Below are 17,246 nucleotides of genomic sequence, written 5' to 3'. Positions count from 1 at the left end.
AAATCGTCAATCCCGGAGGAGCACCTAGACACTCAAATCCACACACAATTACGGTCACAGCCGTAACAATACCAAATAGCAACCCAGTTATTTATTAAATTAGTTGTTTATTTGCCTTTGAATTATGTGATTTAGCTTAAAGAGGTCCATGACTTCAACCAAAAACAATGTGTGTTTCTAATAACAGACACAGACAGAACAGAATAAAGTATCAATTTCTCATTAAAAATCTGTGTGCTTGTTTAATTGTGCAGACTAAAATGTGAAAACTACGATCAGAGAGTTTATATGTTTGTTTGATTTGTTGAACGATGGCAGACGCATGTGGAGAACTCTCTCTGCCTCACCGGTCACATGTCCTTTGAGCACGTCGCGCGTCTGTGGCGCATCTTTGTAGAGACCTCTGGCAGCAGCAGACTGAGCGAAACAGATCGGATCGAGCACACCTGAGGAATGGAAAACACAACCAGAGGTCTGACCAACCAGTTCGTGCAGCCTCCGTGGCGCGTCGCGCTGTGGTCGGTGGCTTACAGCACAGTACTGGCCGTGGCGGTCTTCGGGAACCTGATAGTGATTTGGATTATTCTGGCGCACAAGCGGATGAGGACTGTCACCAACTATTTCCTGCTGAACTTGGCTTTCTCTGACGTTTCCATGGCCGCTTTCAACACGCTCATCAACTTCATCTACGCGGCTCACGGAGAGTGGTACTTCGGCCAGGTGTACTGCAGGTTCCACAACTTCTTTCCAGTCACCGCCGTGTTTGCCAGCATCTACTCCATGACCGCGATCGCCATCGACAGGTACGGCCGTGTTATTATTAAGCTGGAGAGACGCAAGAGCCCTTTCAGTGACCTCTTTTTACGAACACTTTTTTTTTTTCAGTTTGGTTAGATTAGTTAGATTATTCCCCCCCGCTGTATATAAGTTGCAGCTGAACAGTGGTGTTCAGTGTTATTTTATTTACTGTTTCGTTTATTTTTTTTGTCTGAATTTGGTCTGAAAATACTTATTTTAAAATTGTTACAGTTTTATTTTTTCCCATCTTTAATCTGACTTTAAAAATAAACTACAGCTGATGAATTACACGCTTTAAATGCCTGAAAATGGGTCTTTGGGTCTAATGAGGTCTTGGGTAAATCATAGTATTCTGCCACAGTAACGGCCATTTCAGGGTTTGCATCCCACCTACCATGGAGAAACTCACACTTGTGGGCATCAACTGATAGCTGAGCTCACTCACTCACTAAGTTGTGGGCTCTCGGTTGTAGGTACATGGCGATCATCCACCCTATGAAGCCTCGTCTGCCTGCTAAAGCCACTCTGGGGGTCATTGTCTGTATCTGGAGCTTGGCTGTGGTTCTGGCCTTCCCGCTCTGCTACTTTTCCACCATCCGAACTCTGCCCCAAAGGACCGTCTGCTACGTGGCCTGGCCCCGCATGGCCGAAGACTCCTTCATGTGAGATCACACTGACACCCTCCTCTGTTTTTCTCTGAAAACTTAACCATCCTTATCAATTCAGATTTCAGCTGTCTTGTTTCTCTTAGCTTGCTATCACTCCCACTAAAGCTGCTTTGGTCAAGCAACGTCAGACAGCTTCCTTTAAAAGCTTGGCATCTGCTTCATTATTTGCACAGGTATCATATCATAGTTACAGTTCTGGTCTACATACTGCCCTTAGTGGTGATGGGCATCACCTATACCATTGTGGGGGTGACACTATGGGGAGGTGAGATCCCTGGAGATTCATCTGATAACTACCAAGGACAGCTACAGGCCAAAAGGAAGGTAATCACTGTGCTCATCCAATGCATTCATCCTCTCCTTAACGATTTACTTTTGATTAATAGTGTAAAATGTTTATGGGGAAAAACAAACTTGAATTTAACATAACTTGTAAATGGCTGTAATAAAAACACAGTTTTGCGTGAAGGAAAAAATATCACATTTTACAGAAAAGACAAATGTTAGGTCTTCTACGTTTACTGTAGCTAACCAAGAAAAATGGCAAAGTTATTTCTCCTATTTGAGAATATGTATATATATATATATATATTAAAAAAAACACTTACCTAAACCAGAGTGGAAAACTACCAGCTCTGTGACTGAAATGCAACATGCAAAGTCTTTCCATCTTAAATTTGATACAACAAGTAATGAAATGTTGAAATGCTTTAAGTTAATACTGTGTTAAAACATCCCCGGAGAAGCAATGATATGCTAGTGCACAACAACTATAAGAGTGCAGATGTTTGATAACACATCTGCAGGTTTAAAGGAAATCCTAACACAATGAACAATCAAACGAAATATATAACAAAATAAATACGAGCATGTCTGCTGACTGCCTCCAGCTTTGATCAGTAAAATGTGATAACACATCTGCAGGTTTAAAGGAAATCCTAACACAATGAACAATCAAACGAAATATATAAAAAAATAAATACGAGCATGTCTGCTGACTGCCTCCAGCTTTGATCAGTAAAATGTGACGCAGCAGAGGTTCAGCTTTTATCTGAAAACCATATACAGGACAAATGCACCGGCACAAGCTATCTCTTTATTGCCGGGCACTAATGTTGACCTTTGCAAACACAACACGTCGAAACAGCCTGATCACACAGAAGTAAAGAAACTGGCCACATCCTGATAGCAGAGGATGGGATCCGGAGGCAATCGATTCACTCCTCAGCCAGACGGCACAGTGTACTTTCCAGCAGCTACTGTGAGCGCTGGGTTGAGCAGGGATTAAGGTCATTGCAGATGTCATGACGAGCGTCTATCAAGATGGGCCTGGGATTAAAGTCAGTTCATTGATAAATGCTCCATGTAGGATTATTCAAAGAGGGACCCTAAGGGTCAGACACTGGAAGTATTCATTGATTAAGGGTGTTTTGGATGGAATTAAAAGGAATAAATCTGTGGTTTTGTTTGTCTTTGACCCAGCAACAGTTTCCCAGCTTGATTTTAATGATCTCATATATGGTTTTAGCCATATTTGGCACTTTTTTCCTGCAAACTGGGGACAGAAAACAAAACAACCACATACTTCTATAAAGTTAAAAAAAAAAGTCTGTTGCTTGCAGGAGTCTTTTAAGAATATTTCATGGCACTGCATCAGATAAGAAAGCATGCTGTTGCAGATGCACTTCTGCTCATGAATCGCTGCCTGCTTCTTTTTAACCCCCCACAGCTTTGCATTGTGCTGTAACTTGCTGATGCGTTCTGCGGTGCTCTCTCTTTCATCCTACCTGAAACCTCCTGGGTACTGGTGCGTCATCCCTGACCTTTCCCTCTCCTCATGACAGCCATCCTGGACTCAATGAATCGAAATTATAATTACAGAGAGATAAAAATGGTCAATAAACTCATTATTTCCTACGCTGTGCATTGAGCTACCACGGTGCCAGACATTGCATGCTCAAGTAGCATTTAGAGAAATGTTTGCACTCATAATTTGATATTTCTCCTGCTAAGAATGATGTTTAGGATGCAGGTATGGATAGTATGGAAGTTTGAATACGGAATAATTGCTCAGTGTGACAAAGTTGAATTAATCTAAAGTAGCAAAAATGTAGCTTTTGAATATGAAGATTTGCTGGATACGGTTTAAACTATATGTAGTGTGAAAGGTATAAAGTATAGTGACAAATCAATCATCCAACAGCGTTTCTCTGTATCTATCAGCTCAGATTCAGTTTTACATCCTCCACTTTTTTGTTTAGCTCAGTTTCAGCCCAGTGAGCAGCCAATAGGTAATTACAAACTCAACATCAGATTTTTATTCAGATATTCTGTGGTCTGACAACTCAGATGTAGATTTTTTTTGTTTCACTGTCTAGTGAGGAAGACAAATAAAGCAGCTTACTTCTTTCTTTAGTCTTTATTTTCATTCTCATTAGAGCCATTCTGGGGTAAAAGACAAGACATACACAAACAAGGCAGGAGGTCATACACACACCAGAACGAAAACAAAGAAAACAAATTACCCACATCCATTTGAGTTTCTGCTGCACGCTTACATCTTTAGAGTTATACAACTTAAATGGTCTCAATCTCTTCCCCAAGGCGTTCCCAAGCTACAGAGCTTACATAAAAAAAACACATTCAGCACTAGTGGAATTCCTCCTAATCAAAACCTCACTGACTGATACCAATTGGAACCATTTGGTATTAATAATAATAATAACTGGTAATTTTCCAGTTGAAGGGCTTGTGTCAGTGTTCTATCATTTATGCAAAGACTATTGTTAAAAAGATTCGATGTCTTGGTTTCCTTCAGCACATCAGATATTCTCAGCTCCAGTTTTCATGCATCTATCCTTCACTGCACTGGTACATCCCCATATATAATAAAATCCTGTGCAATCAAATATTTGCTTTAGATTTGCCAGACCACCGTGATTTAAAGACACCTTTACTGTACCTTTAAGAAACTAAAGCTGGAAAGAATAATTTATTCCTGTTTCTACTCATGGTTCGGATTATGATATATAGTCATTTGTACATATTTTTTTAAAACATTTTTTTGTAGTTTTTTTGTGATGCTACCAGCCTGCTGCAAAACTTCTGATTATTTTTTCCCATGTTGTATTGTCTCAGATGCCACATCTCAGTTTATCTCATAATTCCCCAGACAAGGATTTTGTGTTATTATGTTATACCAGCACATTTTCCCGCAGTTACTTATGTTACATTTGCCATTTTGCACACTGAAGAAGGCTGTCTGTCAAAAATCACTGTGCTGTAAAACAGACCCGTTTGCAGCACTTTGACAGCAGGAAAATCACGTGTCACTCCTGACACTAATGAAGGCTCTGTTCTTTTCAAGTGCCCCAGCGAGACATGACAGTGTGGCAGCGAGCCAGCATGCAAAATACCAGCACCCAAAAATAGAAGCAGCTGAACGGAATTAAGCCATCATTCATTTTATTACCGGTGCCTCTCCTTTTCCGCTTTCCTGTGAAATGTCAGAATGTCTTCTGGGGGCGGGGGCCCGCCTACTGATTTGCCCTCCTGCTGATGGCTTGTGTCCTGCAGGTGGTGAAGATGATGATTATTGTAGTGGTTACCTTCGCCCTCTGCTGGCTGCCGTATCATGTCTACTTCATCGCGACGGGTCTCAACAAGCGTCTGAGCAAGTGGAAGTACATCCAGCAGGTTTACCTGTCAGTGCTGTGGCTTGCAATGAGCTCCACCATGTACAATCCCATCATCTACTGCTGCCTCAATAGCAGGTGAGTCCAAGTCAGTCATCACCTCACCAACACTAATCAGAGCATAACTGCATGTCAGCGTTTCGTTGGCTGCAGGTTTCGAGCTGGTTTCAAGCAGGTTTTCCGCTGGTGTCCTTTTGTCCGGGTGTCGAGCTACGATGAGCTGGAGCTCCAAAGCACAAGACTTCGACCGTGTCACCAGAGCAGCGTGTGCACCAGCATCCTGAGCAAAGACAAGAGCACTCGTGGAAACAGGTCAAAACCCAACTCTGAGCTGAATAATAAAGATAGTTAGGGTATTTTTGATCCAATGAGCGCACTCCAGCTAAACGTGAATTATTTATTTGTGGATTATTTATTTCATTTACATTATTTTGAACTGATTGCTTCATTTTTTTTTCCTGTGGATTTTTTTTTTCAACCACAAACTCAAAGCAAGGCTGGACTGGGACAAAAAATCGGCCCAGGCATTTTGACTAGAGACCGGGCCACCAGGATAAAGATTGAAAATGTGACGTCATTCAGGGGTAAAACCGCAAAGGATTCTGGGAACTTGTGGCAAGAGGTACTAGCGCACGCAGGCTTTCAATTGAATTCAGTTACACAGCGATAAAAAGAAACACAAAAAATGTCAAGAAGCTGTTGTATTATTAACTGCAATAGCCGGTCGCATGACAGCCACGGGAAGCCGACGGGTAGAGAGATCGTTTTTTTTTTTTATCGGATTACGTTGTTGAAGAGAAATTTTTTAAGCCATGTTTCCGAAGTAAGAGCAGACGGATGGTCTGGATATGCCGAATATAACGTCCCAGAACACTCCAGCTCACATGTTAGTCTGCTCCAAGCATTCCCACAAAGGTCAGAGTTTTGTAGTATTTAATGCGTCATTTTTATAACATAATTGGTGATATAGGTTACAAGCAAGTCTGGCGCTGAACAGAAATTGTCGCGCTATGCTCCTTTGTTTATTGTGCATAAATAGTAAATTGTCCTGACACAATATTGCGCTTCGCTTCTGTTATTACCATGGTACATTGACAAAAACATATACTTTTATTCACAGGATAAAACAGGGTTTTTGTATCACTAATTGTCCAGTACGATTACAACATACAATATTATTGTCACTGCTACATTTCTGTGATGCTACCAGAGATTATTTCCACTACTAATTAATTACCGTTGAGCTCAAAGGTCCTATTAATAAACGGTTAACGAATGTGTATTTATGAAGACGATTTGTGAGACTGGTAAACTTATGATAGGTACGATGGTCTTTCGTTCTACACGGTGCATTTCAAGGTCCTGTACCCATCCGTCGGCAAACTGTACCTGGGCTTGTTGCTGTGACCTGAAGTTACTAAACTTCATGAGTGTATGCACTCACTCCAAGAACCGTATAATTATAAATATGAGCGTGGTGAAAGTTGGGCAGCACGCTGACGTCTTTTGTCCACTCTGTGTGCTCGTAAGGGTCTGACCCTTTCACTCCTTTGATTTTTCCTCGTATCTTTTCTTTGTCTTTTCGTCAAGTCTGTCTTTGTACGGACCGGCATTGTTCTCCTTTTGTTTTGTACATTCCTTTTTTGTGCGGCAAAGAAAAAAAAGAAGGTATTGGAACCGGAGAATGAACGTTTTGCGGTGCTGCAAATGCTTGCATTTGATGCGGTACTTGGATTGTTTTGCCACGAGTTCCCGGCATGCAATGCGTGAAAGCCACGTGATTGCTAAACAAGGGGGAGGGTCCATCCGGCCTCCTCGGCTGTAATTGGTCCAGCCCAAAGTCGATCATGACCAACTGGCCAATCCAACACCTTTCATTATATATACCCTTCCTATATATATATATAAAAAAAAAATCTATCGGCCCATTAAAAACAAAAAATCACCAGCGGCCCACCGGGCAAGTGCCCGGTATGCCCGATGGCCAGTCCAGCTATGACTCAAAGTCTGTTAGTTGCCCCTCGTACAAGAAAAGAGACCAGGGGGGAAGATAGCTTTTCAGTCTGTGGCACCAAGGGTCTCTGAAACAGTTTAACACTCTGGCTTTGTTTAGCAGACTCTGTGAGGTCTTTTTAAAAAGAAAAAAAAAACAACAAAATTGAAAAACATTTTTATTTAATCAGGCCTTCTGATGAATTTTTTTTATGTGTGTTTTTATTTATTTTGATTCTGTTTTAAAATGCTTCTCTTGTAATTAATTTTGTTTAATTGTTGTACATCGATTTGTGAATTTAATGCCTGTGAAAAGTGCTCTACAAATAATCTTTACTTACTTATTATGAAGGATTAAAATTGCGCGCAGAACGAGAAGAATGACAGCCTCTATGCTGGTGGTTAAAAACAAACCAACAAAAAGAAAAACAGGTATGTAGTTGTAAAGCCGTGGCTGTTGATTTGGGCCATTTATTGTGCCTGACAGCTGACAAAGGAAGCGATGGTGCATTAATCCTGAACACACATACATCATAGACATATATTTTTTTGATGAAGACTCTTGTGGATTATTCTTGACACGTTGAAATTAGTTCTTCAACAGAAAGTAATTGATCTAGATTGTGAATATAAGGAGCATAATATAATAGATCCAGAAATAGATTCTGAAAGTAACTTTCTCTCTTCTTTTGTTAAAAATTGTAATTATTTCACTCAGGAACAATATGAAAAAGAAATTAACCTAGACGGGAAGCTCTCATTAATTCACTTTAACAGCAGAAGTATGTACTCTAATTTTGATTTCATTAAGGACTATTTGCAACAATTTTCTCGCCCCTTTAGTATTATAGCCATCACTGAAACTTGGTTCAATGTCGATAAAGGAATAGATTTTTGTTTGAATGGATATGATTTAAAATACATGAATAGATTAAATAAGGCGGGCGGCAGGGTTGCTATATATGTTCATAACTCTATAAAATATAATGTTGTAACAACTATGTCTATGGCTATTGATGGAATTTTGGAATGTTTGACTATTGAGATTATGAATGAAAAAAAGAGAAATGTTATAAGTTGCATATATCGGACACCCAGTTCAAGTATTGACACTTTTAATGAATGGATAGAAAAAACGTTTGCTTCGGTGAACCAAAAATTACTATTTATCTGTGGTGATTTTAACATTGATTTGCTAAATCCAACAAGGTTAAAAGCCATTGATGACTTTACTGACACAATGTACAGCTTATCACTATATCCAACAATAACAAAGCCAAGCAGAATAACATCACATAGCGCCACTATTATTGACAACATTTTTACTAATGTCATGGATTTCCAAATTAATAGTGGTCTGCTTGTCTGTGATATAACTGACCACTTACCAGTTTTTACTTTGTGTGACTGTGATTTAAAAAAAATAGATACCAAGATCATGATAGCAAAGCGAACAATAAATGAAGAAGCAATTCATGCCTTCAATTTCGATTTAGCACAACAAGATTGGAGTTCGGTGTATGAAGAGTCAGATGTGGACAAGGCTTATGATAATTTTCTAGATATTTTTACTATGTGGTACAATAAACATTGTCCTGTAAACGAACACATGACAAAGAAAAAAAAGATAAAAAGTCCTTGGCTCACAAAAGGAATTATTAATGCTTGCAAAAAGAAAAACAATCTGTATAAACAGTTTATCAAAGTAAAAACAAAAGAAGTGGAACAAAGATATAAAGCATATAGAAATAAATTGACTGATATTATAAGAACGAGCAAACAACTTTATTATAGAAGAAGATTATATGAAAATAAAAACAATATAAAAGGAACTTGGGATGTGTTAAACAACTTAATTAAACAAGGATCTTCTGGAACATCATATCCTGAATATTTTACTGATGCAAATGGTGAAAATCACAACATGAGTAATATTGTCGATGGGTTCAATAAATTCTTCATAAATGTTGGCCCTGAACTAGCAGCGGACATCCCGTGTCATAAAAATGAAAATATCAGTAATATAAAATCAAATCCCTTTTCACTGTTCCTCTCAGCTACAAATGAGCAAGAAGTAATAAATATCACATTAAAATGTAAAAGTAAGTCTTCAATGGATTATCATGACATAAATATGTCTGTAGTTAAACAGGTTATTCTGAATATTGCTAGTCCCTTAACATATATCTGTAATTTATCATTTCAGTCCGGTTGTTTTCCAAAAAAAATGAAAATTGCGAAAGTAATACCACTATATAAAAGTAATGACAAACACAGTTTTACCAATTATAGGCCTATTTCTCTACTGCCTCAATTCTCAAAAATTCTAGAAAAACTTTTTAATTCAAGATTAGAAAAATTCCTTGAAAAACATCAAATAATAAATGTTGGTCAGTATGGTTTCAGAACGCAAAGAACCACTTCAATGAATGAATGAATGAATAATGAATGAATGAATGAATGAATATTCTTTATTGTCATTGTCACAGGTACAATGAAATTGAAAGATGTCTCTGGTCAGTGCAACATCACAAAAGATAAATACTTAAAAACTATAATTAAATACTTAAAAACTATAATGATAGGATATAAAAGATAGAAATACATATAAAATACAGTATTCTCATACCGTAGATACACCCAAGCAATCCAGGCCTAAGGCCCCATACAGACACTCAACATACGACCTAGTTGATATATCACTCAAACAATCAATCACTCAATCAATTTGTTAGCGCATCCAACAAAACATGTCTGAAAGCATTCCAACATCAAGGGCACAAATGACAACAGGGGCAATGAAAGTCATCTACTTTTAGTAGCATTGAGACATGATATTGCAATTGGGTAGAAACTGTGTTTGAGTCTGTTAGTCCTTGTGTATGTTGTTCTATACCGTTTACCTGAAGGCAGCAGTTCGAACATGGAGTGTCCAGGGTGTGAGGTGTCCTTTATGATGTTATGGGCTCTTTTGAGGCAGCGGGAACTGTGTAGGTCTTTCAGTTTGAGGAGAGGGCAGCCGATTGTCCTTTGGGCAGCGTTGATTACTCCCTGGAGTGCTTTCCTCTGAGCCACTGTGCAGCTAGCGTACCATATGCCTATGCAGTACGTTAGTATGCTTTCGATGGAGGCTCTGTAGAAAGACACCAGCAGTCTCTGTGTGATGTTGTTCTTCCTAAGCACTCTCAGAAAGTACAGTCTCTGTTGTGTCTTTTTCAGTAGCTCAGAGGTATTCACACTCCAGGATAGGTTTCCCTCTATGCTGACTCCCAAGAAGCGGAAGTCTGCCACCCTCTCCACACAGTCGTCGCTGATGATTTGTGGTTGGATTTCTGTCTTGTGTCTTCTGTAGTCAATTATGAGTTCTTTGGTCTTTTTCGTGTTTAGGAGAAGGTTGTTATCCTTGCACCATGAAGACAGCCGCTCCACCTCATCTCTGTAGGCAGACTCATCTCCCCCAGATATGAGCCCCACCACAGTAGTGTCATCTGCGAACTTTACAATGGCGTTGCTCTGGTGGGCGGGGGTGCAGTCGTGTGTATAAAGCGAGTAGAGCAGTGGACTAAGCACGCAGCCCTGTGGCGACCCAGTGCTTAGATTTAGGGCTGGAGATGTGTAACGTCCCACTCTCACTCTCTGTCTGCGGTCGGTGAGGAAGCTATTGATCCACTTACAGGTGCTGTGAGGAAGCCCTAGGTCTTTTAGCTTGGCGTCCAGTTTGTATGGAAGAATGGTGTTAAATGCCGAGCTATAATCCACAAAGAGCATACGCACATAGCTTCCTTGCCTCTCCAGATGTGTTAATGCTACATTGAGTGCTGTTGCTATGGCGTCCTCTGTCGATCGGTTTGCTCTGTAGGCAAACTGGTGTGGGTCAAGGCTGCTGGGTAGGGCTGCTGTAATGTGGTAACGCACAAGTTTCTCAAAGCACTTCATCACCACCGGGGTTAGTGCCACTGGTCTATAGTCATTTAGGCTAGAGATATGAGATTTCTTGGGCAAGGGTATTATGGTGGAGGTCTTGAGGCAGGGTGGGACGTTTGACTGTTCAAGGGATTGGTTAAAAATCCTGGTGAAAATATAGGCAAGCTGGTCTGCGCAGTCTCTCAGCACACGTCCTGGTACACCATCTGGGCCGGCTGCCTTCCTCGGGTTAACAGCCCGCAGGGTGCGCCTCACTTCATGCTCCTCCAGAGTGATGATGGTACTGCTGCTGTGGGCTGTATGGTGTAGCTGTTCCTCTGAGGCATAGGGTGCAGTGACCTCAAAGCGTGTGAAGAAGATGTTCAGCTCCTCCGCCAATGCTGGGTCACCTTCAGCCATACCTGATTTGGACTTGTAGTTTGTCAGCTGCTGGACACCCTGCCACACCAGCCGGCTGTTCTTATGGCGATAATTGAGGCAGTAGAAGAAATTACTGATACACTGGATAAAAATAAATATGCAGTTGGTATTTTTGTTGACCTCAAAAAGGCCTTCGACACAATCAATCACTCAATTTTACTGGATAAATTGGAAAGATATGGTATTCGAGGGAAAGCTGGTAACTGGTTAAAAAGTTACCTAACAGGTCGGGAACAATATGTTAGCATAGGGCATTACCATTCAGAGAAACTTGGTATTACATGTGGTGTTCCCCAAGGGTCAGTGTTGGGACCAAAACTTTTCAATGTATACATAAATGATATTTTTGATGTTTCTCAAGTACTTAAACTCATACTGTTCGCAGATGACACCAACATATTTTTCAGTAGCGATGATTATACTGAACTTGTAATGACTGTAAACAGGGAGCTAAAATTAATAAAAAAAAATGGATGGACATAAATAAATTATCATTAAATATAAATAAAACTAAAGCAATGTTTTTTGGTAATTTAAAATATAATATAGAATTACCAATTATCATTGAAGGTGTACCAATTGATAATGTGAGTGAAAACAAATTTTTGGGAGTTATAATTGATAACAAAATTTCATGGAAACCCCACGTCAGACACATAAAAACCAAAATTTCTAGAAGCCTCGCAGTTTTGAACAAAGTGAAACAATTCCTTGATAAAGATGCACTTCGTACTCTGTACTGTACCCTGGTTCTTCCATATCTTACATATTGTGTGGAAGTGTGGGGAAATACATATAAAAATACAACTAATCCATTAGTCACAGTACAGAAACGAGCACTGCGTATTATTCACAAGGCTGGTTATCTAGATCATACTCACAAATTCTTTCTTCAGGCAAAGTTACTTAAATTCCAGGATCTGGTTAATTACAATACATCCATAATTTTGTATAAAGCTTTTACTAAACTTTTACCGGCAAATTTACAAACTAGATTTGAAATTCGAGAAAAGGTTTATAATGTGAGAGGCTTTGGAGAATTCAAATTACCCAGAACTCGAACAACCCGTAAAGGCTTTTGTGTGTCTGTATGTGGTGTGAAAATCTGGAACAGTCTGAGTTTACAATTGAAACAATGCAAAAATATTCATAGATTTAAATTTCTCTACAAACAGTTGGTCTGGTCACAGTATACTCAATGATGGGTTTTAGTGTGCTCTGTAATGTCTGTCCTCTTACCATTGCTGGTATGGATTCCAAAATAAAAAATAAAGTGTGCGTATGTATGTACATATATGTACTTGTGTGTGTAGATATATATGTATGTATATGTATGTGTGTCTGTTACTTGTAGTTATTACTGCCTGTTACCTGTGGTAATGCAATTTATAATTTATATATTCTGTATTCAGTTATGAAGGCTCTAATTGTTGGTTGCGAGCTGCCGCTTAGATGCTTGTATCTGCCCGGGGCTGTTGATGGGTCTGTATGCAATGATGGGCGTAGCTGCGGGAAGTTTATTGTTTTTTTTTGTTGATGAGTGAGTATAGGGGTGGGATTTAATAAGTTTTCTTCGTCCCACTCCTTTTTCAGGCAAGTTTTGTTTTTTGTTTTGTGTATTTTATGTTCAATATAGGTATTTGTTGTGCCTGAAAATGAATAAATAAATGAATGAATGAATGAATTCTAATTTTAGAATAAATATAACTATGAAATGTTTTGCTTTACTATTACTGCCTTCCAGTCATTAAAATGTTTAATAGTTTCATTTTTTTTATTATGACATGTTTCTGAATATATTTTTGTTAATAAAATGTCAAAACTTCATATTTTTCGTTGCTTTGTCTACATGAATGTTGTGGGCGTATGTGTATAAATTGAATTATGTGATCATGTGAGAAATTACAAATGTGGTGTTTTTTTTTTTTCTTTCCTTTTTTGGGGGGTGGGGGAAGGCACTAAATCACACCATACAACTGTGACTACATTTAATTTCTCATAAATGCATAACAAAGAATTTTAAATATTTCCATTACTGAGTACCCAGAGGTAAAAAGTGAGAACTTTTTATAAAAGGTCTAAAAAAAATTCATTTTCTCTTGTTGGTTTTGATTACATTAACACATTTGACATCATTGTAGATCTCAGTGGCTCTGATCAACTTCAGTATCAAAAGTAATGTTGCTTTACTGACTTTAATGTCTTTAAATCAGTTTTAGTGACACTGTTTTTGGAGGTGTTCAGATGTTACCTGTGTTTCATGTTTGTACATGTTAATTCACAAGTGCTTGCTGATGTAGTTGCAGGAAGCATGTGCCGTGTGAACTGTGTGGTTTTTCTGTATATAGGTGTTCTAACAGTATGTAGGTATTAATGTAAGTAATTTGTTAATAATAATAATATGTATTATAATATTTAAATATTTTGCTGCTGACTCACACATGAATACAAAAAAAAGACATATTTAGCCTTTACAGTGTGAATGTTTGTTTGTGTGTGTCATTAATGTGAAGTCTAATGATGAGTGTTACATTTAGACAGTAATTATTGTCCGGCTACTGGGTGAGTGACGTATTATGGTGTTTAATTTGGGGAAGTAGGACTTAATGTGTATATTTGTAAAAACAAAACAAAAAAAATCGTTAATTGTAGGTAAAATGTTTGTGTGATCACATTAAATTTGTTATAAAGCCTTTTGATTTTTGCATGTTGTTTATTTGATAGGGAAACAGAAGGAATCCTTGAGGCGTGGTGTCTTTACAAGCAGTTTGAGAGGGAGAGCATTGCTGACTGTAACGACTAAAAAAAGCATTCTAAAACTTGTGAGCTAGTAATTTACAGATATATACACACTGAAGGAAGTTGTAAACAATATTCAACTTAGAAAATGTTCACTGACAAAAATGTAAAAATGGATGAATTCACAGATTAATTAAAGAAAGAGAGAAAACTGATACCTAAGATTCTAAATTCTATTTTTTGGTTCAAAGATTCAGTTCATCCGTCAGACTCACAGGTTATTTACATGTGACAACCCAGCATGGTCTACACCAATTTTCTGAACCTAAAAACTAAATTTCTCAATTATTTGGATTTTCTATGTGCCACTCTGCCTTGTTTTTAGTCCTCTCATGACAGCCCATTAAAAAAATCCTGGAAACACTCCTGCTGTGAGGAGTTAAAGCTCCACAATACTCAGTCTCAATTTAGCCTGGAACAGCTGCAAGTAATTCCCATCTCTCATTTGTTTTCATTCTTTTAAAGTACACAAGTACAAGAAATAATAAACACATGCATAAATAATATATGTGAATTGGGTCTGTAATTCATAACATATGACAAGCAGAAAAGAATATTTGATAATATTTTGGCAGCCTACTTTAAAACTTTATTTGATAGATACTACAATCTGCCAAATAAAGTGCCAACAAATTGTAAAATGAATAAACAAAGCAGTACTGTAGATGATAACACTCAGGAAAATGTTCTTACTAAGCAGTTAAAGAAAACAAAGATGAGGCCGCAAGCACTGATACAAGCCACAGGGTGGAGACAGCAGCTGGAGGAGACCTGAAGACATGGAAACAAAGCAGAGAGGGGGATTACTGTAAAATCTTTTTTTTAGTTACTAAAACACGAACATGATACATTTCCAGATGGTAAAACCTCTGAGATTCAGAAAATGTTGAAATTTATAATTTATTTGAGATACATATGCATTTTTAAGTAGCTGGACATACGAAATGTTTTCATGTGCTTTAAATGGTAAACATTTATAGCTTTAACACCACACTGCAGTTCCAAGATCAAAATTTGTGAAATTAATATGAAAAATATTTCACTTTAATTGAGAGAATATGAATCTTACCGTGAAAACATGTAACAGTTGTGTGAGCTGTTCAGTCCTGAGTGGTTTAAAACAATCTCAAGGTATTCGTCATCATCCGATGTAGTTTTTGTTTTCACTCGTTGCACAGTGAAAACTTCTGCTGGAGATAAGAGTATTTCATCCTGTTCTTGACCGCACACATAGTCTTTCAGGTTGACAAAGAAGCAAGAAGTGAGATTTAAAATAGTATTCTCATTGACATCTTCAAGACTCTTTAGCTCTTCATAGTTTGAATAAGCTAAAGTGAAACTTGGAAATCTCACTGTGGAGCCTTTCTGTGGTTTGTTTTTACCATCTCGAAAAACATAAAAGTTCTTGCACTCCTTTGGCTTCAGCAGCCTCATGGAGTCCATCAGCAGGAAATGAAGAGACTTGAATTGGAAGCGGTTTTTATAGATGCTAACATTTCCACCCATTGTCTCTATTGCTTTGTTCAGTGTTAGTATGAAAGGCTGGTCTCCTTTAAGATAGACTGAAAGTGCAGCAGTATGCTCTTTTCTTCCTCCAGGGATCTGCTTTGAACACTCGTTACTTTTATTCCAAGCTTTCTGAAATCCTTCACTGTTGCTTAGTTCTTTTTTTAACACGTCTGACTCGATGAACTTCTTCATGGCCTCTTCACGACATCCTTTGTACTGGTCATCTACAACATCTGTGGTCTTTTGGACATCCAGTAATCTTGTATCCTTTGCGGCCACCTTTAATTGAGGTGTATCACATTTAAAAAGACATTTTTAAATGTATAATTTTTCTAACCTTCGAATATTTTTTTTAAACACAATTCTTACTTTATAGCAGACAAGCATGAAAATTATTGCAGCAAGAAGCACTTTTCTTCTGCACCCCATTTTTGTTCTCTTCTTCTTCTGAAAGAAAGCACTGCAGGATCAAATGTGGACAGAAAAAAATTCTTTAACACTTTACACAATCCAGAAACAAGTTTAAAATTTTAAATGTTGGAAAGATTGAAAAGCACATACCTGAAGCAAGAAGAGTAAACTTGTGTTAGCAACTCACAAAAAGGCTGTATTGTACTGTACTGTACTGCAGGGAACACAGGGTGTGGAGTAAAGAATCAAGATGTCATACAATAGAACTTCTTAGTCTTTCCTGTGGAAGGAAGTAAAAAGGCACTGGGGGACCAGTTGTCCAGTTATTTATCCTGAGTAAGCTACCCAGTTCCTCTAAGCTTGTTCAGGTTTGTTGTAAACTGCTTTACAGACCAAGTAATGGTTGCATAGTTTTGCCCCTTTAAACCAGCAATAATTTATTTGTGTTCTAACATAATTTCAGTACAGCTGATTGGGCCAGATACCTCAGTAATTCTTCTGTGCAGCCTTTATCCAAAGTAAACAGGAGACTCCAGCAGCCCTAGTTGGACATCTTAAAGTTACAGTGTGATGTTCTGAGCTCACAGTACTGTTGTCCACACTGAGCAGTAACTTAACACATTAACCTCACTACATGCTTTTGCTTTGTATCATGATCTACCCACTTATAAACATTTCACTGTGACATGTCAGCAATCAGCATGGAAGAAATGTAACAATACTTTTCTTAACATAAACTTATAAAGTACTAGTGAAGTAATCACTTGATACTCTTCATATGATATAGCTGGTAAATTAAGCACTAAACTAAACACTTTTTAGTGCACACATACCTGATGACTTTCCACTGTATGTAGAATTGTTTTCTCCACTGTTCTCTGGTGCTTGTTAAGAGTAAATTCCTGCTGAGCAAGATCATGTTCTGTTTCCTACTTTCCACTCACGCCCTCCCTTGCTTTGTAGTAAAACATGCATGCTAAAACTTGGGTTTGCAGAGCACTCTGACAGGATTTTGTATTGCAAAACTGTT

The 17,246-nt window shown here is 38.3% G+C and overlaps 2 protein-coding genes across 6 annotated transcripts; one reads left to right on the top strand and one right to left on the bottom strand.

Moving 5' to 3' along the window:
* The first annotated feature begins 372 nt into the window (after positions 1–372).
* Positions 373–6,282, top strand: LOC309708757 (neuromedin-K receptor-like). Its single transcript, XM_082537047.1, has 5 exons — positions 373–803; positions 1,272–1,460; positions 1,640–1,790; positions 5,043–5,239; positions 5,315–6,282. Exons 1-5 carry the CDS (start codon positions 454–456, stop codon positions 5,511–5,513), a joined length of 1,086 nt encoding a protein of 361 aa, XP_082393173.1. The 5' UTR covers positions 373–453; the 3' UTR covers positions 5,514–6,282.
* A 7,908-nt stretch (positions 6,283–14,190) lies between these two features.
* Positions 14,191–17,246, bottom strand: LOC309709222 (ecto-ADP-ribosyltransferase 4-like). 5 transcript variants are annotated; one of them, XM_082537780.1, is made up of 6 exons: positions 17,050–17,246; positions 16,702–16,757; positions 16,367–16,430; positions 16,175–16,252; positions 15,366–16,084; positions 14,191–15,067 (listed from the first exon to the last, which is right to left on the bottom strand). In XM_082537780.1, the coding sequence occupies exons 4-6, from the start codon at positions 16,232–16,234 to the stop codon at positions 14,989–14,991; spliced, it is 858 nt and encodes a 285-aa protein (XP_082393906.1). In that variant the 5' UTR covers positions 16,235–16,252; positions 16,367–16,430; positions 16,702–16,757; positions 17,050–17,246; the 3' UTR covers positions 14,191–14,988. The 5 variants fall into 5 exon arrangements, with proteins under 5 accessions (XP_082393906.1, XP_082393904.1, XP_082393905.1 ...); XM_082537778.1 differs by having other exon boundaries at positions 16,175–16,265; positions 17,050–17,244; XM_082537779.1 differs by lacking the exon at positions 16,702–16,757.

Source organism: Aulonocara stuartgranti, assembly GCF_965226115.1.
Source record: "Aulonocara stuartgranti genome assembly, chromosome: 6".
Taxonomy (NCBI): Eukaryota; Metazoa; Chordata; class Actinopteri; order Cichliformes; family Cichlidae; genus Aulonocara; species Aulonocara stuartgranti.
Note: the sequence above shows the minus strand (reverse complement) of the source record. Positions and strands in the feature narration are given on the sequence as shown.